This window comes from Megascapheus bottae, chromosome 5 (assembly GCF_031878675.1).
Source record: "Megascapheus bottae isolate mThoBot1 chromosome 5, mThoBot2.hap1, whole genome shotgun sequence".
In the NCBI taxonomy this organism is placed as follows: Eukaryota; Metazoa; Chordata; class Mammalia; order Rodentia; family Geomyidae; genus Megascapheus; species Megascapheus bottae.
The window spans coordinates 77,900,990-77,927,754 of NC_143513.1; the positions used below are offsets into that span (position 1 = coordinate 77,900,990).

At 42.5% G+C, this 26,765-nt stretch overlaps 1 protein-coding gene across 1 annotated transcript; it reads left to right on the top strand.

Moving 5' to 3' along the window:
* The first annotated feature begins 23,801 nt into the window (after window positions 1-23,801).
* LOC150063716 (taste receptor type 2 member 143-like) lies at window positions 23,802-24,719 on the top strand. Its single transcript, XM_090332252.1, has one exon. The coding sequence runs from the start codon at window positions 23,802-23,804 to the stop codon at window positions 24,717-24,719; it is 918 nt and encodes a 305-aa protein (XP_090188378.1).
* Window positions 24,720-26,765: the final 2,046 nt, after the last annotated feature.

Consider the following 26,765-nt stretch of genomic DNA (forward strand, 5'->3'; position numbering starts at 1 on the left):
GCAGAGGAGGAATGTGCACCCACCTCCGCCTTCCCTGATGCTGTCAACCTGGGCTCTTTGGCCCTCTTGCGATTGCCTTTTGGTTTCTGCATATCCGTGTGTTTCAGCTGCTACTATATGCATGCTTTCAGGACCGAGGAGAAATGATGGTCCTGACCCTAAAGGAACTACGAATCTGAAGAGTGGTTGGGAGTTTAGGATAGCTGCTGGCCCACAGATGACGAAAATGTGCAAAAGGGTGAATCCTATGGAGGTGGGGAGAAAAAGGCTGACTGATTCAGAGGGGTCCTGGGCCCTCCTTCCTGTTTCCTGCATTGGTTCCATCTCATTAGGGTGGTTCATTCACAGCTTTTGTTATTTACATTGGGTCACTCTGAAGTGGGAAGGTGGTGAATTTTGGGTGCGTCGTTATTTATTTATTAAGAATGGATGATTCCTTTTGAAAAAAAAAATACAGATATTTATAAGGTAAATGTGGCCCCTCATTTGTTGGCCTAGCCAAAATATATTGGCAAAAATTAAGAAATACAATCAATATATACTGGTTAGAAAAGTTCATGTTGAAAGAAACTAAGCAGAAAGTATAGCTCTTTGTCGTCTCACTGTCCGGTATCTGTTCCCCAGTTTCACCCCCCCCCCCCCCATCTTCTGGTTCCTCTGAAGATACACACCAGATTTGATCTTTTCCTGCCTCTCTCCCTCCACTCCTACAGACACAGTCTGTGGAAGTAACTGTGGGACCCTCACTGCTCTCCCCCAGGGGGGCTCCTTTTCTGATGTTAAGTACTCTGAAAAAAAAAACATGGAAAAAGCGGGAGGCTCCAGGTTCTGTGCAGGCTCTCTGGGGCCAGAACTCTGTGATTTCACCAGGGAGGAATGGACAGCACACGATAGCCAACAGGATGGGGAAGAGAATCAAGCTTTGGACAATCACTGCAAGGAAACAAGCCAGGCTGCAGTGAGGTCATGTGTGTGTTGGGGATGTAGCTGTCCCAGCGGGAAACCCCTTTGGGATTGGAGGGATGGGGCTGTGCCTTGGGTGAGAGCTAGAGTCTACAGCCCTAGAAAAGAGCCTTGCTTTTGTTTCAGGCCTATCCTTGGCCCTCTGGCCCAAAAGCCTTGCATATGGGAAATGAATGTCCTTCCATCTCTTCTATAAGATGATCTTGAGTTGATATCCTTTCCTTACATTTGGTATGAGCGAGGGGCACCTTTGATTTCACAGTGTTTTTAACTCACGGCAACACTGTGTCAAGATTTATTCTTTGGGTGGGAGCTGATGGTTCAGGCTTGTAACTTTTTTTTTTTTTTTTGCCATTCTTGGGACATGAACTACACTGTCTTTGAGCTTGTTTTGCTCAAAGCTAACACTCTACCACTACAGCACCATGGACAGCCTCTGTTTATGTAGTACTGAGGAACTGAACTCAGGGCTTCATGAGTGCTAGGCAAGCACTTTACCACTAAGACATATTTCCAGACCAATGCCTGTAGTCTTAGCTAGGCAGAAGGCTCAGATCTGAGAATTGTGTTTCAAAGCTAGCCTAGGTTAGGAAAATCCATGAGAGTATTCTCCAATTAACTACCAAAAATGGAGCTGTGGTTCAAGTAGTAGAGAACTAGCTTTGAGTAAAAGACAAAGAGTTAGCACCCAGGCCCTGAATTCAAACCCAGCTGTGTGTGCATATGTGTGTGTGCAAACACACACACACACACACACACACACATTTACACTCTTTGGGCTCAGTTTTGCAGGATCTGCATAATCTCTGAGGTCACTTCCAGGCTTGCCTTGAACACTTGGAAAGGTAGCAGGACTCTTGTCAGGATACTTAGGCTATTCTATGTCTCAGTTTCCGTAGCTATAAAATGGGATTAATCACACCCACCTCAGAGTGTAGGTGTAGTGATCAAAAGAGGAGAAAGTGCTTCATTAACCATCAAGTTCTGAGCAAACATTACTTTTCCAGGAGAGTGGTGGAGGCCAGGGCTTGTCTGGCTTCTCCTTTATGACTAAGATGCCACATTTTTTTTCCTTTTAAAATTAACTTTATTGAAGGTTAACGCACGTGAAATCAATCACACCCATTCCAATGTACAGTTAAACAGGCTGAAGACAAACACATATACCCTGTCACTACCGCCTTGGTGGAGATACAGAACACTTTCATCACTTAGAAAAATCCCCTACTGCTCCTTTGAACCAGTCCCATTTTTGGCTTCAAGCATCTGTCAGTATAAATCAGTGTCTTCAGGATTTTACATAGTCACGACAGTCTTTTTTTCTCTTTAGCATGATGTACTCAAGATCTATTGGTGTTGAATGTGTTGGCTGTTTAGTCTTTTTATTCCTTGTTAAGCTGTGTCCCCTGCATAGATGTCTGAAGATACCACTTAACAATCTGAAGTCAAACGTAAAAATGCACTTAATATTTTGATCTTAAAAAAGATATTGTCAGTCATGGGACTTGAACACAGGGCCTAGGCACTAATCTTTTGTGACCAAGGCTAGCACTCTACTACTTTGAACCATAACTCCACTTCTGGTTTTCTGCTGGCTCATTGGAGATAAGAGTCTTACAAACTTTCCAGTTTGGACTGGTTTTGAATCACAGTCCTCAGATCTCAGCCTTCTGAGTAGCTACAGTATTACAGGCATGAGCCACCAGTACCTGGCTGCTTTGATTTCTTAAGGGCCCTGGCTGCTGAGACCACAAAGTCTTCCAAAAGGAATTATCTCTTCTTTCCTACTTAGAAAGAACCCAACATCTCCAGTGTTGTCTTTGTCTTCACTTGGAATTTGCAGTCTCTACGAGGGGACCTCCTAGGCTCGGCCTTATTCCAGCAGCCTTCACCTCAACACCACCTGTTTATATTGCTTCCCATTTGCCGCCCAACCTTCTCTTTCCTGACCTGGGATTAAGGAAAAATCACACCCAGCCTCAGTCAAGGTATTATATGCCCATAAGGCTCTGGTGCAACTCACATGGGTAGTGAGGTAACTCACTGAATCGACTAAATCGCTGGTACCTGCTCTGAGACCATTAGCACTAAGTAATTGATGGGACCACTCACAAGTCCTCTAGCAAGGGCCTGTGTGGATGGGACCAAAACAATTTAGCTGGCTCCATTGGGCCAGCCCACACTTGCAGGCAGGAAGCTTTAGGAGACTGTGTGGGCCGTGGGAGGAGCAGGGGCAGCTCTCTCCTGTGTGTACAGCATTCGGTTGGACTCTGGATATCTTTGATCTCAAGGCTGGCTTGGACCTCCCCTTTCCTTCTCACCTGTGTGCTTACCTATCTCTTCTCTGATCCTGGTTTACTATCAGGCATAGGGGCGGAGATAATAATAGTCACCATTTATTATAGCACCTACGCATGCTGCCAGGCACTTTGCACGCATTATTTCACTCACTTCTCACACCAACCCTTTAAGGAAGGTATTATTAGTCCATTTTATAGATGGAAAAAAAATCAGAGGCCCAAGGAATGTGAGTTACTTGTTCAAAGTCATCCAGTTGCAGAATCTGGATTTGAACAAAGTTCTGTCTGCACCTGTGGCTGTAACACAGGATTTCAAGAAGCCAAAATATCAGGGAGTGCCACCTCACTGGAGTTCACAAGTCTCCTGACTTAACACACCATGGACTAGGTTTGTCTGGAGTATAAACTGTATATAAAAGTAGAATCATCTAAAAGGCATTCTGAGTTCTTTTTGTGTGTGAGATTTATTTGCCCGGTTGTTCCTTGATTCATTCTCAAAGCATATGATTCAGTCATTGAGTGAAAAGCACATACTTTGCAAAGACCTCTTGAGCTATGGCTAAATGTTCTACACTTGAACAGCTACTATGGGTGACTCCCATGGTTTTTTTCCGGCTTGTCCCTGTATCTTCCAAACCAGCTTAATCCTAATGCAAGATACTTCTAGTTTCAGAAAAGAGTATTTTTTTTTTGCTAACCTGAACGGTTATTCGTTGATTAACTAGATACGGTAGAATAGATTAGCTGATCAGATATCTTCTCCCCCTAATTTTCCTTTCTTCTTCCACATTGCTTTCTCGAGAGCAGGACATCCATTGTGGGTTGGGTAACTTGGACTTCCTGTCAGAAATTCGACTTTTTTTTAACCTAGTCTGCTGTTTTCTCTGACATCTACTGAAAGGTTTTAATATTATTACTTAATTGCTGTCACATTGGGTGAATCATCTGCTCTACAGAGTCTCAGTTCTCTTATTGTAAAATGAGGGGAATGGTGATGTTAAGGTCTGAGAATGTCTCTCAAGATTTCATGTGTGGGATGCTGAACCCTCAAAGTCCTGTGTTCAGGCTAGAGCCTTTGGGAGGCAATGATATGAAGTCACCTGTGGTGACTACAGTCCCTGTGAGGGCAGTGATGAGAAGACAAAGAGTTAAGTTTCCATCTTTCCTCTCTCTCTCCATGTGCCATCTTCTGTCATGGTAGGATGCCATACTAGGTCCTCTACAGATGCCAATCAAATGCCAGCCTCAGGTTCTTGAACTTCCCAAGCCCTTCATCTGTGAGCTCAATAAATCGCTGCTCTTTACAAATCAGTTGGTCTCAAGAGTTTTGTTACAGCCACAGCAACTAAAGCTGAGGCAGGTAATAGGCTGCTTATGAACACTAACTTTACAGACTGTGAAGCAAGAGCAAGTAGGATACTGAGTATGTGAACTGAAGCTCCGTGACTGCCATGGGGCTAAAGATACAGCTTTTACATTTCCATGTCATGCTGTTTACTTTCATCTTGCAAGATAGGTTTGAGAGAATCAATAGTGCATCTGATCAAGGAAAGAGGATACTGATTAGAATCAGTCCCTGGATTAAACAGGGTGTTCTGCAGGAAGTTCAGATCACCAGGAAAGGCAAGAGAAGGCTGAGAATAAATAAACAAAAAGAAGCTAAGAGAAGTCGCTCTTGATTTGGTGACATTTTGAAGCATTAGGAAGGTAAATACCAAATCTACAGTTTTAGGATAGATTGCATTTCTATCTGTGTTTGTTTATTTATTTTTAAATCCTGTATGTATCCCTGCATATTAGTCTTCCAAAGCACATGATCCTCTGCAGGCAAGACAAGGGTGAAGACAAGGGTGAGCCCTGCATTGCAAGAGTCTCAGATTGAGACTCCTTCCTCCACAAGGAGGGAGGTGGGCTGGATTCTTCAGCTGGTGGCAAAGGAAAGAGGCATCACATGGTAGTTTGCTTACTTACATCCAAGTGAGTATTTATATCTAAGTATTTAGATCAATACTTTCTAAGATCTATTCTTAACAACTTGTATCAATAAACCAATTCAGCAATTACTTTGTTATGGCTCTTTCTTTCTTTCTTTCTTTCTTTCTTTCTTTCTTTCTTTCTTTCTTTCTTTCTTTCTTTCTTTCTTTCGCCAGTCCTGGTCTTGAGCTCAGAGCCTGGGCACTGTCCTTGGACTTTCTCAAGGCTAGAGCTCTACCACTTGAGCCTCAGCACCACTTCTGTTTTTTTCTATGTATGTGGTACCATGGGATGGAACCTGGGTCTCTGTGCATGTCAGGCAAGCACTCTACCAATAGCCCAAACTCCCTGCCCAGGATTCTTCTTATTATTTTTTTAATCTTTATTTTTTTCCCAATCCTGAGGCTTGAAGTCTGGGTCAAGGTGAGCACTCTATCACTTGAGCCACAGTGCCACTTCTGGTTTTTTTGAGTAGTGTATTGGAGATAATTGTCTCACAGACTTTCCTTCCCCAGGCTGACTTCAAATCATGATCCTCAGCTTTGTGAGTATCTAGGATTACAGGCGTGAACCACTGGCAACAGTGAAGCAGTTAAATGAAAGGTGTCAGGGTTTAGTCAGGTGAAGACACTGAAATAAAAATTTCTTAGGATAATAGTTGTGTGCACCTCATGAGAAACCACTGTCTTCCTTTCTTGACTGATTTGCCTGACTGCCTGAGAAGACTAAATGCTCACCTGAAGAATTAATATGCTTGTTAAAGCTTGGATAAGCAAAAGGATGGGAGAGAAGAAAAGGGCACAAATGAGTCTCAGTGAAGTAGAGCATGTCAGACAGAAATTTCATAAGAACAAGCCTTAATCAACAGAATTCCCCAGGAGTTCAGTGACACATCAGTCCTTCTCAAATGGTTTACTGGTTAGAGCCAGACAGCAGTGGCTCACATTCATAATCCTAGCTACTCAGGAGGCTAACATCTGAGGATCATGGTTTGCAGACAGCCTCCAATTAACCAACAGAAGATATCAGTGGTGTGGATCAAATGGTAGAATGCCAGCCTTGAGCAAAAAAGCTAAGGGAGAGGACCAAAGTTCTGACTTCAAGCCCCAGTACACACACACACAACCCTTTACTGGTTAGATATCAGGAAGGGAAGGGAAAATCTGCTATGTTTTTAGTTTAGTAAGCATAGGAGAGGTGGAAGGCATCAGCTTTGCCCTCTGAATCAAGCTGTTGTAGCTTATTTTAAAATAAGTTGATAGGGTGCTAGCCAATGAGTGAAAATGTCAGGTACCAAGATCAAGTCCTAAAATCAATAATGAGATTAGTTGCTTTTAAAGTTTGCTTTGAAAAGGTTACTTTTCAGGAGATTCTAACGGACAAATTGTCCAAGTTAGAAAATTGCTAGGCACAGAGGCACATACACATTTGGGCACACATATAATAGCCACTTCTCATAAGAAGTAAATGTACGTTGGGGCTGGGAATATGGCTTAGTGGTAGAGTGCTTACCTAGCGTGCATGAAACTATGGGTTTGATTCCTCAGTATCACACACACATACAAAGCTGGAAGTGGTGTGGTGGCTCAAGTGATAGAGTGCTATCCTTGAGCAAAAGCTCAGGGACAGTGCCCAGGTCCTGAGTTCAAGCCTCAGGACTGTCAATAAATAAATAAACAAACAAAAAATAAATATGTGAATTTCCAGATCTTATCAATTTGGAAGGAACCCAGGTCACAAAACATGAGAGCCCTAGTGAGCCATGGGTGTGTCACACCTGTATCTTCAGGATTCAGGGGGGCAAGCCTTGGATAATTTCTACTTTTAAAATGTTAGAATATCATGGGGCTATTCATCCACATGATGTGAAGGTGACCGAGATTTTCATATATCCCATATTATAAAGATGAGTCGACTCGTAGGTTGGAATAGCTTTCCTGACTTTGTCCTGACAGTAAGGACAGACTTCTGCCCAGGTGAAGGAAGACTGGGGGTGGGGCTGGGCATTTGCAATGAGGTTGTCTTACTTTTCGTTTTTAGCTCTGTGCACAAAAAGCAGTAATAAAATGGTTTAGGCAGTGCCCACTAAAAGGAAGTGTAATTTCATTAATTGAGATATGTTTGTTAGGCTATGAGACATTCTTATACTAATGCCCATGCATCCATTCCAAAAAAGTGAAGTGTTCCTTCTCTCTTCCTTCCTCCTTCCCTCTTTTACTCCCTCCCTCCCTTTCTTGCTTCCCTTTCCACCTTCATCTCCTCTCTTCCTCCATCCACTCCCAGCCTCGCCTCTCTCTTTTCTCTATGTGCTTTCTTTCTCTTATTTAAAAACAACCTAGGAGTTTCTATTAGACCCCAATTAAAATCTCATACTCAGTGTTTAATGTACTTAGTCTTTCTTTGATTTGATAGAAATGGTAGCTAGTGAAAGAAGGTATTAATTAGTCTTTGGGTTCAGCAGAGACTTGGCTTTCTGCCTTCTGGGAGCAAAGCCTTGGCCATTTTCCTCATCCTCTTCTAGCAGGGGTTCTTTTACCTTCAATAAGCCAGTTGCCTCTGTGACCAGGGAGGCTGCCTCCACAAGGAAGTTAACTTTAGCAGAGGCAAAAACACAGAGCCATGAGAATGCAGGGAGGTCATTTTGTCAGGATTCATGGGGGGAAGGTGATCTTCATGTGGGGCCTTGCACTGTGACTTCGATAGGACAGTTATCATTCATTCATTTATTCATTCACTTGTTCATTCAGCAAAAGTTCACTGAGATACTCTGATGAGCCAGACTCAGCATAGGGGAATAATCTGATTAAAATATTAGATATCTATTTGTGTAATGACTGGAAAATAAAATAAGTTTTGGGGTGGATAACTGTAGGAGTGCGGAGCTCAAGCAGAAAGAGTGAATATGGTCCATGTAATTTGCATGCCTGCAAGTAGATAAACAATAAGGCTTTTTGGGATCATTTCAAGGAGGAGGGGGGATGAGGGAGAGTGATGGAGGGGGTGAATTTGATTGGGGTATATTGTATGCATGTATGGAAATATCATGATGAATCCCTCTCTCGTGTGCACCTAGAATAGGCTTAAATAGAAAAAAGGGAAAAAAAATCCACAAATCTGCCCTCAGTGTCCTCACATGCTGTCAGAGGAGTCATATAGTCTTTTGATAAATAGAAAAGTATGTATTCCAGAGGGTGAGAAATCCTGGGAAAAGCATTAAAACAATAGCAGGGAGAATTGGAACTCTAGGAGGAGGTGGGTGTTTTGAGTGGAGAACTGGAGGACAGGAAGGAACAAGCCAGCTGGCTCTGGAAGGAAAGAGCAACCCGGGTCAGGAAACAGTCCTCATACCCAGGGCACGCATGCAGTGGGCAGGGCCCTGTTCACAGAAGTGCAAGAGACTTATGTTTCAGATCAAAGTGAGCAGGGTTCTGATGGGAACAGAGAGGTATTGGGGAGTGAGCAACAGCATGCACAAGTCCTTTCAGGCCACTCTGAAGACTGGTTTTGAGGAAGATGGAGACTTTTAGAGGAGACCTAAGGAAAGGAGATGCCCTTTCTGACTTGACTTTGATGAGGTCACTTTGGCTCCTGTACAAACAGCTGCTAACAGCCAGTGCATATAGACACAAGAAGGGGGCCCACGGGAGCCCAAATGAGAGGAGGATCTTGAAGCCGGTGTCCGTTGGATGTGTCTGGGTTGATGAGAGGCGGTTGTACAGGCCCAGGCAGGCAGCAACTCGATAAGTACACAAGGGGAAGCTGGCTTCCCTATGGATGTGATAGGCCGGGAGAAAGGATGATAAGCTCAGGAAGGCTGGAGTTGGCCTTGAAGTCTGTTTTTGATTTGAACTTTATGCTCTCTGTAACCCAGCAATAGAACAAGTTCTGCACATAGAAGCCTTGTGCTCAGATGCATATTTTGGGCTAAGATGGACAGATTGAGGAAGAGGTGGTAGATAATGGAGACTAGATGAAGAAACAATGGTCCCAGGCTGGGTGCCGGTGGCTCATGCTTGTAATGCTAGCAACTCAGGAGGCTGACATTTAAGCCAGCCCTGATAGACCATGGGACTCTTCTCTCTAATGAACCAGCAAGAAGCTAGAAGTGGAGATGTGACTCAAATGGTAGAGAATTATTCTTGAACACCAAAGAACAGGGACAGCACCTATGCCTGGAGTTCAAACCCCAGGACTGGTCTCCAAATCAACAAAAAGTAAAAGACAACAATGGTCCAGGGAATAATAACCAGTGCTTAGGCCCAGCCCATGTGTGGAAGAAGGGTGGGGTGACATTGACTTGTAGATCACAACATGTGCTGGCTCGTGTGTAGAGATGAGAGTAGGTAAAGAAAGCCGGTGATTGCACTGGCAGTTATCACAGTTATCATTTGGATGGGAAAACAGCCATATATCTGTGTAAAAGTAGGAATGCTGGAATATGTTTTTGCTCCCTGGGGTAATGTTGTAGAGAAATAGTGATGAATTAGTGTTTTGTTTGGCCAAGTGGGGTTGCAAGCCGGGAGTTGGTGAAGTGGGATTGACAGTGGAAAATGATAGACTAGGAACCAGAAAGGCCTGGAAGGGTATGGAGAGAAGCCAGTGGAGTGGGTAATGGCTTATTAGCCATTGGCAGGATGATGGTTAAGAACAGGTTGCACACTTCACAGCACCAGTTATGAAGATTTACAGTGAGGTGTGGGATGGGTTAGGGCCTCAGTCCCTGCCTCCCAGAGGAGCGTCTGTGAAGACTAAGTCATCAGGCTATGCCTTTGGAATTAGGTGTGTGTGTGTGTGTGTGTGTGTGTGTGTGTGTGTGTGTGTGTGTGTGTGTGCGTGCACACACATGCATGAGTGTTTGTGTGCTGCTAAGGGGTTTGAACTCAGGAAATGGGCATTGCCCCTTAACTTTTTCACTCAAGGATATTGCTCTATCACTTGAGCCACAGCTCCAGCCTTTTGGTGGTTCATTGTTGATAAATGTCATGGATGTTTCTACCTGGGATAGCTTCTAATTGTGATCCTCCGAATTCAGCTTCCTGCATAGCTAGGATTATAGGCATGAGCCATCAGTACCCAGCTGGTTAGTCTTACTTTTGTTGGAAGGATTGGATACCAGGAACAGCAATCTACCATGACTCAGAATTTTTGTTTTCCTCTGCTACGTGTCACTTGGCAGAAGAGAACAAATGAGAATTTCAGCTAAAGCTCTGCTATTTTCCTCTCCTTTTCTCCATCTGATGTGTTGGGTACCTGCTACCTGCTCTTCTAATGCTTGTGTTATGCACTGTGTTCCTGAGCTGTGACGTGCGTTTTGCTTTTTGTCTTTCAGAAGCCTGGCTGGATCAAAAGGAAAGGTCACTCACTACCTAGCTGCTTTGTTCTTCCTTCTGGTTCTTTCTCTCTAGTACCATGGCTCCCCTCAGTCCTCTCTGCAGCTCTGGCCTTCTACTGAAATGTAGTGTTTGGCCAGAAGGGACTCTGATGTTCTTGACTTGTATTTTCTTTCCTTGTGAATATTTGTCTAAGCTTTATCACCCTTCCAGCTTGAAAAGCATCTCTTACTGTCTTTTAAACTTTTAAACATTTTTTAGCACTTTAAAAAATCGCCAGAAAATGGCATTTCTATTGTTATTGTCACAATTATAATTACCTTAAATTTGTTTTTGCCCATCCTAGACCTTGAACTCTGGGCCTGAGTACTGTCCTTGGGCCTTCTCAAGGCTCTACCACTTGAGACACAGCACCATTTCCAGCTTTTTTTGTGTGTATGTGATACCGAAGAATCGAACCCGGATCATCCTGCATGCTAGGCAAGCACTGTACCATTAGGCCAAACTCCCAGCCCACAGTTATAATTATCTTTGTCACTACTCTTTAGGAAGAGGATTGTACAGGAGTTCTAGGGACTCTTGGGGATTTAAGAATCTAATACCAAGAATCTGGATACTCACATAGGGTGAAAATGAGCAACTATGAAAGATATATCTATCAATCTTACTGTGGACGTACATATGTATGTGTTTACCTCAGATCTCTAGATCTCCATTCTTAACTAGGAGGGAGCTCTTAGACAAGTCTTTGGATGACCCTTGGCTCTGCATAAGATAAACTCTTGCCTGAAGCTGCCTGGAGGATTCACGCTATCCTATTGGCCCTTCAGCATTAAGGTCAGGAATTCTGTGAGCACCCTCTACTTGACTCCCAGATGCAAAACCACCCCTGACCTGGTGTGATTTCAAATGTCTTCTTTTCCCATGGAAGACACCAAAGATCAGGTGGAACTGAAGATGGTGTCCAGGACTTTAAGATGCATGAGTCTGTCCAGGGGAATGAGCAAGGAGGCTTCTACTGGAGCCTGGTTGGTGGTCCTGAGACCCAGCACTGATCGATCTCTTGTGTTATGATGAGCCAGAGTTCTACTCAGCGTTGAGCACACACCGCAGGTTAATTGCATACAAACATACTCAGCTTGCTGATTTCTTTATAGGGTAAGGAAACGGAAACCTACAGAAGTGATGGGAGCAGTTCAAGCTTTGTAGCTAATAATGGCCACCGTGACCTTCCAGCTGGGTGGTCTAACACCAGAACTCAAAAGCTCAATCAATTGAACTGCTTCTCAGTTGGAAATACCAGGAACCATGGTTGTGCCAGTAGTTTGGTAATAATGGCAATTCTGGGGGGTTAGATTGTTCCCCAAATAAAAGAGCAGAGAAGATAGTTGCTTCCGTGGACCCCTGGATGGCAGGAAACAGATGATAGGTGTGTGAACTGACATAGGCCACTGGTCTTGCCATGGAAATTTCTCAAGGTGTGATACTCCTGAGAAGGGTGTCTCACGCTGGTTAACCGTCTCCAGCTATTTGTAGCTGATGGGAGGAGCATCTTGCTTGTGGAAGGACTGTTCTTGTGTGTCTGGGAGCTGCCGGATACTGGTGGTGAGGTGAGGTCACGGGCAGGAAAGCAGTGACTGAGACGGACAGTGACAACAGGAGCACAACAGCTGGGGGGGCAGAACCCTGAACAGCTGTGTGGGGGTGTGTTCACCCACAGAGGTCTGAGTTTGGAGACCCACAAAACAAGCTGGCAGGGTGCTCAGGCCTTAGTGCCACAGAAATGTGTCATTTGTCTCACAAGCTGTGAGGATCTGGAGAAAGAACTGTTAAGAATGAGTACAAATTGATCTTTTATGTATTAAAATAACTTCCTTTAAGCATGCAGTCAAGAATCCAATGTCTATCCTACAAAGTTAAGGAGAGGGAAGGAAGAGGTGGGTAAAGGAAGGATGGGTGAAAATGTTAAAGGGGTGACATCGATCAAGATGTATTATATTCATAAACTACTTTGTTAATTGGCAACTCCCTTGTACAACTACTTAAAGATAATAAAAATATTGTCAAAAATCTATTGCTTCAAACTGGGGCTACTGGCCTATTGCTGCTTTAAGATAAGCTGCCTTACCCAATGGCAAAGTTCTCGTTTTTGTGTTGTACTTAATATGGACAATTGAACTTCCCTTGGGCTTCTGAGAAATGATCAAGTTGTCTGCCATCCGTGAGGTTGCTATGATTCAATTATTTGGAGTGTGTATGCACATCTTTTTATATAATTGATATTAATTTTATGTATAGTACATATTTTCTGAGGCAAGTTTCTTCTTTTAAATATCTGGTTTAGAGCTTTTCCCAAACCCTTATATATAGATTTAGCTAATCCTTTTAACCATGGCAGGATATCCTTTGCTATGTTGTCTATTTAGTATATCATATTGTACTGTATATGTACATACAGAAACATGTGCACAATGGTACTTGAATTTAAACTCAAAGCTTTATGCTTGTTTGGTTTGCTGACTCGATCGGTGCTCTACCATTTGAGCTGCTGCATTTCTAGCCTGGGTTTTTGGAACACACTGGGGTTTAATTCAGATCCTGGGGCTTATTAGGCACACCTCTAGCCCTCGAGCATGGAGTTTTGCTGATTATTTTGTAAATGGAATCTCATGCACTCTTCTGTCTGGGCTAAGGTTGAATCACATACCTCTGGATCTCAGCCGCCTGAGTAGCTAGGATCGCAGGCAAGAGCTGTCTTATATCTTTTTTTTATTCATTTTTTATTTTTTAATTGAAGTCACCAAGGCCTCTGCTGTGGTTTGAAGATGCCCAGTGTTCCCTGGGTGCACAGGGCTTGGTCCTCAAGGCAGTGCTACTGGGAGGTGATGGGCCCTTGGTGGGTGGAGGCCTAGGGGAAGAGGTCATTAGTTCATTGAGGGTGTGCCCTCAGAAAGCACCGTGAGACCCAGCTGTCTTCTCTCTTTGCTCAGGCTTGACAAAGATCACTTGCTTCTATACCTGCCACCCCTCCCAAGGTCTTCTCTACTCTACCACACTAGATCATGGGCTTGAACTCTAAAACCTTGAGCTAAACCAAGCTTCCATGAAATACACTGTCCAAGCTATTTTCTGTAGTCACATGAAGCTGACTGACACAACCCCTTTCATAATGACACACGTATTAAATTAATAAACAATGTAATTAGCTAAAGTATGATTAAACTCCCAAGTAATGCCCTAACTGTTATATAAACACATGAAGAAAATCTACTTAAAATAACATAATAATAATTTCAATCTGCTAATGCCTGGGGCACACACAGTAGATGGCACAGTGAATCAGACAGTTGTTTACTTATATATATCGCCTCAAGAGAATGTCACAGATCCAAATGCAGACAGGTTTAGGTGTGTTTTCTTGATGAGTCTGGTTGTCATCAATTTCATGGTTTCTCTGATGAGCAGCACTCCTGGTTAAGGATGTGAGGCAATCTTCCAAAGCTTCTGATTTTATTTTGTTTTATTCTTAGAAAAAATCATGGCACCTTAAAATGGTGCAGAAGTTACTTTGTGTTTATATTTAGCGCAGTTCAATTCTTGGCTCAGATGTTTTTCACCCACACAAATGTTTGGTGGGAAATCCAAATGTTTGCTGGGGGCCAGAAATGCTTCATTGTGTGAGATGTATCTTGGTCCAAACCAAAAAGAGCCATGAGTAGCCCCTAAGATGATATGATCAGAGAGTGAAGTGACTCTTCAGTAGAAGAAATCATTGATTAAAAGATTATAGCATAAATTAATGGTACAAAAGGGATTCATTGTGGTGCTCTCAACATGTACCTAATAAACTCTGGTCAAATTCTCTCCATCAATATTATTCTTTTTAAAATCCTCTTCTTCCCTATTCCCTTTCAATCATTTTTGATGGGCTTCATTGTGCTGATTTCATTCATAAGTATAATGTTACTGGAAGAAATGATGACAATTATTTTCTCCTATAGACGTCATATTTTGCTGTTGGAAACAAAGCAGCAAGTAACATCCTTATAGACACCACTTGATGCACATGCCAGAGAATTTCTTTAGAAAAGATAAGGCCTGTGGCATTTCAACTAAGAGGACCCTGCTTGGGTAGTTGCACGAGGCATGAGGTGTGACATCTCCAGAGCGTTCTCTGGCTGACATTCCCTTTCTCCTCTTTAGATGACTTCCAGAAGTGAGTTGGAGCAAGTCCTAGCTCATGTTGGAAACCCACAACCATGTCTTCCCTCCCTTCTCTGGGAAGAAGTCCAGCTTCTCCCTAGAGGAGGCAGCCCTTCCCTGATCTTCCCAGGACTCAAAGGATTCCCCCTCCAATTCCAACGAATGTCCTTTCAGGAATTCTGACTCATTTATTGTAACAATGCATGATTTACATAGAGAGGTAGGTTTGTTTGCTTATTTATTTGTTTATTTATTTATTGACAGTCCTGTGGTTTGAACTCAAGGCCTGGGCACTGTTCTTGAGCTTTCTCAAGGCTAGCACTCTACCCTTGAGTCACAGCTCCATTTCTGGCTTTTTCTTTGTATATAGTACTGAGGAATTGAACCCAGGGCTTCATGTATGCTAGCCAAGCCCTCTACCACAAGGCAACACTGCTGGCTCCAAGAGAGAGAGAGAGGTTTATTTTTATTGAATTTTAAAATTTTTATTATGAAGATGATATACAAGGTTACATAAATCATGCAAGGAGTACATTTATTTTGGGGCAATGTTCCTCCTTCCCTTGTTTGCTCCTAATTTCCCCTCCCCTCCCCTCACAAGTTGTATGGTTTATTTTCAACCCAATGTTCAGTGAGTACCAGTGCTGGCTTTGTTCACGGTCCATCCATTTCCCACAGGGAGATTTAATCTCTGATAGGACACCCTTTGGTGGGGATGTGGCTTCTTGGACAAATGCCAGGTCCAAGATAGACACAAAACAAACAACTATCATTAGGTTGATTAGTGATTTATAATCATTGTGTACATTGAAAGTCGTGCAGGGTTTAAAGTCATTCCTTAGACAGGCACGGGTATGGTTTGGATGTGTGACCCCAAATTCACACTGTAGGAAACAATCTCCACACCTGTAATCCTGGCTACTTAGATGACTGAGGTCTGAGGATTGTGTTCGGGCCCATCAAAGCGTGTCCTATCAGAGATTATACCTCCCGGTAGGAGTCCGTGAGACTCACTCACTTCCAATAACCATCAAGAAGCCCAAAGCAGAGCTGTGGCTCAAGTGGTATGCCAGCAGTCTATAGAGCAAAAAAAGCTTAAGGACAGTGCCCAGGTCCTGAGTTCAAGCCCTGTTATGGACACGTGCCTATGCAAGCATGCTCTCTCTCTCTCTCTCTGTCTCTCTCTCTCTCTCTGTCTCTCTCTCTCTCTCTCTCTCTCTCTCTCTCTCTCACACACACACACACCCCACACATTCACATATGCATACATTCACACACAGGCTCATTAACATTAGAAGGAAAAGATAACCATTTTCAATTTCTTTTTCTGTTCTGAAAATGAGGAACAAGCTTGGAATACGAATGTGATAGATTTCCCCTTCAAAACAGTAAAACAGTACATAATATACCAGATTGGTATTGCATTTCATAGTTTTTGTTACCATTATCTTTTATATGTTGCTCCTGTTTCACTTAATAATAAACAGATAGGGCTTAACATTGTCTCCAAACATCTTTATATATATTTCTTAATCACCAAATATTTATTACCTTGTCAAGCTTTTATTATTATAGTTATATCCAGAGAGCTTGAAAAAGAGCAAGGAGACACCCTAGATTACAGAGACAGTGACAGAAAGACAACTCAAGCCCCAGCTGCAGGTCTTTCACCGCAAACCAGCTCTCAGTTAATAGGAACTTGCAGAATGTCAGGATGAGCAATTTATTTTCGTTGCTTGGTAGAATGTCATGCTATTTTCTGTTTTCTTACACCATTTCTAATATTTGCCTGTTTGGACATATTTATCCATTGCCACCTGGTGGTAAATAAGAATTATCTTTGTGAAGAGGCAAGAGGAGCAGGAAGGTGATAAAACAGTTGTTGTTTTCTGTAAATGGCAATCTTGGTTCAGGCATTTGAAGTTTAGTCACTGAGAAATGACGAGGAGGGAAAACTGGTTTCTTTGGCCTCACTGAACAGCAGAAATGCTATGATACAATATGATGTTATGATGTTCCATTCCAGGAGAAGGCAGAGTTGCAGCAGCTTCCGTGTGTGTGTGCGCGTGCGTGTGTGTGAATTTTTATAGAACAAAACAGAGGTATAGACTGAAGATCTGATCATAGAGAGCAAAACTGGAGCCCAGATGGTGTTCTGAAAAACAAATGAAAGGGGAAAATGATGATTGCCAGTGTGCTTAACACAATGCCAACCACATGTTAGGCTTTCAAAACAGGTTAGCTCAATTGGAGATTGTATTTCTTTTTTTTTAAAACAACTTACTCTCTTGTGATTTTTGTTGTTGTTGGTCCTGGGGCTTGAACTCTGGTCCAGGGCTCTGTCCCTGAGATCTTTAGCTTAAGGCTACTGCCCTATCCCTGGGCCTCGATGTTGTCCCTGAGCTCTTTACCTCAAAGCTACTACCCTACCCCTTGAGCCACAGCACCACTTCCTGTTTTCTAGTGGTTAATTGGAGATAAGAGTCTCATGGGCTGCCCAGGCTGGCTTTGAACTTCTAACCTCAGATCTCAACCTCCTGAGTAGCTAGGATTACAAGTGTGAGCCACTGCACCTAGCTCTTGTGATTCTTTTTGAAAAGCATTTTTCTACCGTTATTATTATTATTATTATTATTTTGTTTTCCTAGTGTGATAGAGAAAGTGAACTTACCCACCAATTCACCTACTTGGGAGCTCGTGCCATATCTACATTGGTTCAAGGTCACTTCTCCCAGTGTTTCTGAAATCTCTCCCTGGGATTCTGCAGTTGGAAAAACTACCTCTTTAACTATGCCAAAGCTCTGCTCTCTCCTTCATTTTGGCACATGCAGACCCAAGACAAAAAAAAATCCTCTAGAGGACTTTGAGGGCCAGCTGCAAGGTCAGGAATAACTTTAGTGAGCTTCTCCATTGAGCAGGAAAAAGTTACAAGTTTCCATATCATTTGGGGAAATAGTGGGTTTCCCTTCATTTGCCTCTTTATTTTCTTCTCCAGTTCCCAGAACTACCTGAGTGGAATGTAGGTCACCACGTGTTGGCCTCATCCCAAAGAAGTGTTTCACCATCTGCTACAACCAATACCCCTTGAAGCCCTGTGCCTACAGGAAGGGGTGTGATGGTAAATGGTGCGTGTGTGTGTGTGTGTGTGTGTGTGTGTGTGTGTGTGTGTGTGTGTGTGGTGAGTGGGAGCTCTTCCAGGATGTGGGGGAGGTGGGGGTTAAGGTAGAAGCCAGTGGCGAGGAAAGGAATCATCATTATACAAAGAATAAAAACCTTGAACTCTGATTTTTCTTTAAGCAAGATTAAGCTAGTGATATGACTCATGTGGACTTTCTGCCTTTTTTCCCCCTCCAAATGATTATTAAAAACATACACTTGGAAGGTTTTAATAAAATTATGAGTATTAGATCATTATGATTTCTGTTCAGGGAGGGTAGCAGCCCAAAACATAATTGCAAGAAGAAAATGAATCTGTAATTCGAGAAGGCAGCACCATTGACAAATACCAAGAGAGCAAAATTTGGTTATTGTTGCCTTGTGGCTCTTTTCCTTGCTGTATTTTTCTCATTTTTTCCCCAAGATTTTTTTTTATAGCAAAGATGTAGATATTACTACCAGATTTGTTTTAGAAAAATTATGCTCTTGCTCCCATCTTCTTCCATTTTGCCATTTTCCCAGGCAGGTACTTTTTAGTGTGTGTGTGTGTGTGTGTGTGTGTGTGTGTGTGTGTGTGTGTGTTGTGATGTGTACATTGTATGAATGTTTCAGACTTTGTCTTTAACTTGTGTGTCAGTATTGTGAATTTGGATTTTTCAGCGTTGTAAATACTGGAGAATATGAAGCCTTAATTCTTCCTTGCTTTAACCCTCTCCCCCCCCCCCCACTGGCTCCAGTGTGTCCTTTCCCTCTTCTTCACACTTTTCAGTATTGCTGTATAGAGCAATATTGAGTAAATTCATATTCAGGGTTGAAAATACTATGGCACAGTAACTTTTATACTTTTATTCATTGTGAAGCTATGCCTTGAACAACAGAATTGCTTTTCTGTATAAAACTGTGTTTTATTTCAACAAAGCAATTGTTATGTTTGCTTTGCATTGTTTATCATTGCTCTACGTCTTTCGCAAGGATTTTCCATGCATCAGGTATCCTAAAATTTTACTTGAGAACATCCCTCCTGGAACTTTGTGTTCTGTTCCAGCTTGGACTTGTCCCCAAACTCAGCGCTCCTCCCCCTAGGCTGAGACCTGCCTTTGCCATCTTCCCAGGGGTGTCTTTTCCCTCTCCTTCATCCTGGACCCCATGTCACCTACACTGTGTGTTTTCTCTTACCATGACCTACTCTCTATCATTGGAAAAGCATATCCTTCAGTAGCTTCTGAGAAAAGAAGACACAGAAAATCAACTTATTTTTGTGGAATTTTGCTTGTCAAGTATGTGCAGTTACTCCTTGATCTAATCTTAAACTGATTTAACTATTTTTCCACCACAGGCAGCTAGTTCTAAAAATCCTGAAAGCAAGCCAAGTTCACTCTTTGACTTTTTATTCTACTCCCATACCTCTGGCCACTCTTCTATTTGCTTTTCAGCTTCCTATAGGACTTGTCTTTTCTATTCCTTTTGTTATTTTGTGTTGACACCCTATTTAAAAATACCTTAAGTTAATTTAGAAGAGTATTGAGGGGAGAACAAAAGAAGATACACAGATTCTCCTGTCCTTGCCCCTCTGTTTGATTTTTGATTGAGGACAGCAGTTTCAGATTTAGTTTTTTGCAACAGAATGGAGTCTTGGCTTTGAAATCTTCTGTGGGAGCTCAGTGTATAAAATAGTTATAAACAGAACAGCACTGTTTGATGAAGACTTGTTTTTTCTTTCTGTTCTCTTCTTACCCTTGGCTTTCCTTCCCCTGGGAAGGGATGTAGAAGCTGTTGCACATAACTCATTTCTTTGACAGACTTAATCTCTTTGCTTTTGGACACTGAATGAACTTTAGGGCATGAGTGAAGCATTGATTTATTCCTTGAGAGATCAATGTTATTTCCCTGAATTGCTCAAATGGTAAAAGAGAGGAAGAACTATTCTAAAGGTTAGAACTAAAGTAGACTCAGAATCTACTTGCACGCTAACTTTAAAACTGTGATAATAATGCTAAAATTTCATTTTAATTTAAAAGGTAAGTGTGTAAATATATAAGAATATTAGACAGTATCAATTGCACATTTTTGTTTTTTTGTTTTTTTGCCAGTCCTGGGCTTGTGCTCAAGGCCTGAACACTGTCCTTGGACTTTCTCAAGGCTAGTGCTCTACCACTTAAGCCTCAGCACCATTTCTGGCTTTTTTCTATGTATGTGGTACCAAGGAATTGAACCTTGGGTCTTCGTGCATACTAGGCAAGCACTCTACCACTAGGCCAACTCTCGGCCTTTTGGTTTCTTTTTTTAAAGAAAAAATTACTTTGAGATTTTAAATTCTTCATATTCTTTTTTTTTTACGGAGTCAGTGCCTTTCTGTATTGTAGGTCAACCTCAAACTAGAGATCCTTCTGCCTCAGGCTTACATATTTTGTAACTGATGATGTTGGAAATTCCCAAATTTACCTTCAGAAAACAATTTCTCCTTTATACTAGATTGCTATTAGAACCAGTATTTTATCCTAAATTCTTTACCTAAACATAAGATGGAGAGGAAGTCTATTGAGCCAGAAAAAAAGTATTGAGAGCTTGTTCTGTAGGGAAACAATTACATTCATGCACAGTATTGATTATACAGTGTGGCCATTAAACACATCTTCACTCCCCCTTCCTCCATCTTTTCCTGACAGTGGCTAATTGTTATCCTATGACAGACATAGAATGTGGAAGCTTGTATGTACTGCAGGTCCCTCAAAGGGACCAGTGGACAATGAGCACCAAAATCTATAGATTGGTCACAGGAAACCTTGACAAAGAAAGAGATGTATTTTCACATGTCTCTAAGATGTCCTGATGTGTTCTTGAATCAAACAAAAACAAAACAGAAAAATGAATGAAGGGAGACAAGCAAGCAAACCCCCCTTTCCTCATATAGAAAATCCAAAGGACAGAAACACACATGACTCTTTGCAGAACTGACCTCCAGAAGTCCATTCTCCTGTGGATACCTGTTTGACATCAGCACCATCTCACTGAGGACTCTGATGCTGAACTAAAGAGTTACGGTCCACTTTGCCATGGAAAAGACTTCATCGGGTTCCTTGATAATCCCAGACTACCTTGGGGAAGGCGATGTGACCTGTCTTATGAGAAACATCTACTGCTCTGACTATTGCTTCATATTTGAAGGACTTGTGAAAACAACCCAAATCACTGTTCCACTTGTGGTCTGTTTTGGAGGCAGACTGTGACCGGGATGGGATCCTTTACGACGCAGTGAGGAGGACCAGGTACCTGGGGGAGGGGTGGTTCTACTTTCTTCTCAGTCGAAACATGACACAGTATTCACACGGCAGAAGGATGGAAAAGCCTTGGGGGAGAGGAGAGTGGCTCTGGACAGGTATGTGTGGTGGTGACTAAATACATACCATGATGGTTCCTATGAGCACATTTCAAGGTGTGTGTACCATGGCCCCAACACACTCATGGATGACATGAACTTGGCCTCTTGCTCTGGGATGTTGAAGAGACCCAAAATATGAAGCCATCAGAAGGTTCTCATGGCTGCTCTCTTCAAAAGAGAAGCCAGAGGGAACCATGAAAAGAATGGAGTCAAGATGGATCTTGGTGGCAGGCCAAGTTGCTTTGATTGGATGATCTGCTCTTATCTAATTATTTCAAAGTTTACTAAGAAACAAAACAAAGCACCCAACAACAACCCAGGAAACAAAACTAAAGCTCTTCAATCAAATGCTGTATTTGTGTTAGCTATATCTCCTTTCCCTGAGGTCTCTACTATGAGAGCTTGTTTGCATTTGTCTTTAATCCTTTGCCCAGAAATTGTTCACCTGCTGCTTCTCCATTGCAACCCAATGAAGCCAGGGGGACAATCATCGGGAATGTGCCATCCCCACCACTCCTACCCTCTGGAGAGAGGGCTTCCCTCCCTGCTTCCCCACCACACTTCTGCTTCTGTCCCTATTCCCCTTTTTCCCTTCCCCTTTTGTTTCTCCTACTTTGAGTGTGTGTGCACTCATGTGTGTGTGCATGCATGTGTACAAATGCATTCTTTCCTTTCCCTCCCTGAGTAGGACACACCTACATGGCTCGCAGTCCCTGATGGGATGATCTGGAGCAGTATCACTGTGAGTGGCTTGTGGTGAAGGCAAAATATAACCTGTGTCACGTAACTCATCTTATGAGTGGCAAGGCCTCCTGACAGACTCACTGTTATTATTTTAGTTATTGTTTTATGAGAGGACTCAGTTCATCCCTGTAGACTAGTTTTATCTTATATCTTTCTTTTACTTCTTCCCATTTCTCATCCCCTTTCCCCTTTCTTTTTAAAAATATTTTATTCATTTTACATTAACATCTTTAATTTCAAATGTATTGCTATTATAAATGTGATATACAGAAGGGTTACAGTTACATAAATCAGGTAAAGAGTACGTTTCTTTTTGGACAGTCTCAGCTTTTCCCTCACTCTCCCAGTCTTCCTCTCCTGTGCTCATCCAGGAGTACAGTTCATTTTCAACAAAGCATCTGGTGATTACCACTGTTGCACGTGTTAATTCTTTGTCCCTCCACTTCTGTGCTTCCCCTCTACCCTCCCAAAGATAGATCAATGAACGGGCAAGACAAAAAGAAAGGAAAACAAAAGCAGCAATGAAGACAAGCCCTCTTATTTTTGTTTCCTGGAGTTACTGTATAGCCCATGTAACCGCCAAATGTATAACTGGTTTCAAATTGTTAATTCTTCTGGCTAAGCCTCCCAGGTGCTTAGACTACAGGCCAGTGCCCACCGTGTCCTGCCTGAGCAGGCCCCAGATTCTTGCTTGTAGCTCCTATTGTAATGGGTCATTTTCACTCGTCTATCCTTCCTTCATCCTCCCTCTGACCCATCTACTGTCTTTCCTTCCCCAGAGCTAGCTTAGATGCTGATGTTGTTTGACTTGTCAAATGTCCTGAAGCTTAAACAGCTTGGACAGATTTGATGTTAATGCTCCAGGAAAACTCACATGTATTTGGAAGTTCCACCGACTCCACTATGGAGCCTGACAACGATGTTTTAGGCAGTCAGAGAGGTTAGTGGTTGGGGATTTTTCTCAGTAATATCAGATTTGAGTGGTTGGGGACATTTATAGGTAATTCCAAACCCCACAACTGTAAATGACTTCCTTGGCCACCACATTCACAAAAATGGACCTAGAAGCTCCTGAGTGAGGCCTTTACCCAGGACTTGAGGGGGTCTGAGAAAGCTTGTATTTTGAGAGAAATAAGGATCGCAACATGTTTTGAGGAAAAGGTAGGCAGGAGGTAGTATAGTTAAGAAACAAGTTGGGTGCTGTTGGTTCTTACCCATAATTCTAGGTACTCAGGAGGCTGAGATCTGAGAATAGCAATTAGAAACCAGCTGGGCTAGGAAACTCTGTGATACCCTTATCTCTAATTAAAAGCTGGAAGTGGATCTGTGGCTCAAGTGAGAGAGTGCTAGCCTTGAGCTCAGGGACAGCATGTATGTCCTACATTCAAGCCCACTAGCAAAAACATAAAGAAAAGACATAGGAAAACCTAAAAGAAGAAAAGAAAAAAAAGGAAACAATGTGCAAGATGCTATTTTCAGTCACCCTTGGATCCTGTACTCTGGTAACATTTCTCTGCACCTGGCCATGTTGAAAAATAGGCAAACAAGGGATACACAAATAGAGACAGGTGTCATTGAACTGAAGATGTTTTGCATGTGCAGAGAGATCCCAGTTATCTTCATTTCATATCCCAGAGGCCTGAGGTTTGGCTGGTGACAAGGCTCTGTCAGTATATCCTGGAAGGGGGTTTTCAAAATCTCTGATCACCACGGGATAGTTTCCTGTAAATGTATTTCAGTGCTCTGGAGAATATGCCCTCTTCATCCACAGAGACGTTCAAGGTCATCTTTTGTCTGGAATCATTGGCTGCCATGTTGCAGAATGGCATCCTGGCCACAGTGCTGTGCAGGGAATGGGTGCAGAGCTCGACCCTTGTGGTAGCTGACAGGATTATAGCCTGCCTTGCCTTCTCTCGGTTCTTCCTGCATGGAACAGCCATGATGAGCAACTTCCTGGCCTTGTTTGGTTTTTGTAAGCAGGCAAACTTCATTGGCATCTTGTGGGACTTCATCAACACTTCCATCTTGTGGCTCACCACCTGGCTTGCCATCTTCTACTGTGTGAAGATCTCCTCCTACTCCCACCCCATCTTCTTGTGGCTGAAGTGGAGAATTTCTCGACTACTGCCCAGGCTCCTGTTGGGCTCTTTGATCATCAGCAGCATCTCAGCCATCATCATAGCCACTGGGAATACAATGGCGGCTCAGTTTGCCGGGAGAAACTGCACTACTGCTTATAAGCCATTGTTCTTCTTCAAGTATTATTATCTCTTCCATGCGGTGCTTGTGTGGATCCCTGCTTTCCTGCTGTTCCTTCTGTCCATGGTCCTGCTCATGTTCTCACTGTCTCGGCATGTGGGGCGCATGAGGGACCAGAGGTCAGGACTTCGCGATCCCAGCCTCCAGGCTCACATCAGCTCTCTGAAGTCAATGGGCTTCTTCCTTCTCCTCAATACATTCTATTTCCTGAACTTGATCATTTTCAGTGCGAAGGACATATCTGTCCAGAGTGAGTGGTTCTGGGTCAAGGAGGTGACAATCTATGCAGGTATCTCCCTGCACTCCCTCGTCCTGATGGTAAGCAACCCAAAGCTGAGAAAGGCACTCAAGAGGAAGTGTCGAATGGCTGCAGTGGCAGCTCACAAGGCTTTGGAGGCCCAGGACAACTGATGGTCGCACGGTTACCATATAACCACAACAGCCAGCACTCTGATGGGCGATCCTACAGGAAGCAAGAATTGGGAAGGCTTGCGTTCTCTCTCCTTTTGTTTTCCTTTCATTTCAACTCCTTCCATCCATGTCCCACACATTCTTGTTCTGCCCCCTCCACTGCAACTGGTCTTTGATTTGAGTCCCAAATCACCTTAGCCTTAGTTTATGATCTCCTTTTGATCATGGCAAGGAACGCTAATGATGTTCTTCAAGCACCAGCTCATCTGCACTCTTGAGCCAAGCCCCACCTTCCATTTTCTATGGGTTAGTTGGAAATAAGAGTCTCAGGTCCTTTTGTGCCTGGGCTGGCTTTGAACCTTGATCCTCAGATCTGAGCCTCCTGAGTAGCTAGGATTACAGGCCTACTTTTCAGTTGATCCACCACCATGTCCCCAAATGAATCCTTTTTGGTGCCCAAACTTGCCTAACATTCTTGACACAGTCACATTTTACTTCCTTTATTGGGGTTTCGTCTTCTTTCAACATACAGCACAACATTATTTTTGGAGGAAACAAAATTTCTCTGATGTTTATTTATTTTTTGCATTTCTTATTGTTATTGTAGAGTTGAGATCTGAGAAGGTTATAGTTACAGGAATCGGGCAATGACCGAGTACAAATCTTTTTGAGCCATGTCTCCCCAGATTTTCCCTCCTATCCCCACCCACAAGCTATCCAAGTTCATTTTCCACATAGCATTTTGTGAGCACCACTGTTGTATTTGTTCACCCTTCTTCCAGCTTTATGTGCTCTCCTTTACCCTCCCAAACACAAACAAACAAGACAAAAGGAGAACAGAAACAGCAACAATGCAACTAAAAATTGTCTTGTTTCCTTTTCTTGGAGTTCATTTCATAAAATATTATTTTATTTGGTCATCTGCACATAGCTATTGAACCCTTGTCAATTACTCCTGTGCTTATCCTCTTTTGGCCACAGTGTGTAAATGTCTAGAATACTATACAATTTGTCATATCCCAGTAACACAACATCTTACTTAGCATGATGATGATGATGATGATGATGATGATGATGATGATGATGATGATGATACTGCTGGTGAATAATTCCAGGAATTCTAGGGATGAGAAAAGTATTGACATACTATATGGGACCATAACATACTAGTCACTTAAAAAATCTTTCTAATAAAGAGTTCTGACCTGAACTGAGACTTTTCATCTGGAAAATCTATTTTGGATTCTTGTCCTCTAATTACATTTATAATACTCATAATACATTTATAAGACTATGAAAAATGTAAAAAAAATTCAGACTTGGATTCTACCTAGGAAGATAAATCTGAGTCTGAGAACTCAAGATGCCATAAACAAAACCCACAATAAAAGTATGTTTAAAAAATCACCACAGGGCCGGGAGTTTGGTCTAGTGGTAGAGTGCTTGCCTAGTATGCATAAAGACCCAGGTTCGATTCCTTGGTACCACATACATAGAAAAAAAAAGCTGGAAGTGGTGCTGAGGCTCAAGTGGTAGAGCTCTAGCCTTGAGAAAGTCCAAGGACAGTGCTCAGGTCCTGAGCTCAAGTCCAGGACTGGAAAAAAAATCACCACAAAATACATTACATATTAGACCACAAATGATGAATCACCATTTTGGATTAACTTAATCTGCATAAAAATATGTGTCTGTAAATGCCTGTGGCTTATGATTAGTGCATGAAAGCACTTTGAGGGCAGATATATCACTTGGTTACTACAGCATAGAAGATGCTTCAAAATGGTCATTCAATGAACTGAGGATTAGTTGTAATTTTTTTCTTAATTTACCAGTCTCTTACTGAAAGTTTAGGAACTGGATGGGAAGCTATGTGTTTTTCATGTGACTCTAGACCTACAAGTCTCTAGATTGCTTTATATCTGAAATGTTCAGTAGAAGAATAGCCAAGAGTCATTCACAGGAGCCAGGATAAGGAAGGGGAGAGATGAAAACTCTGCGCCCTAGACATTTGCATTTTCACCTAAAGGTAGCGTTCAAGTGCATTAT

Bases quoted from the DNA above. Each gene is read 5' to 3' on its own strand.
- LOC150063716 (XM_090332252.1), top strand. From the start codon at position 23,802: ATGCCCTCTTCATCCACAGAGACGTTCAAGGTCATCTTTTGTCTGGAA.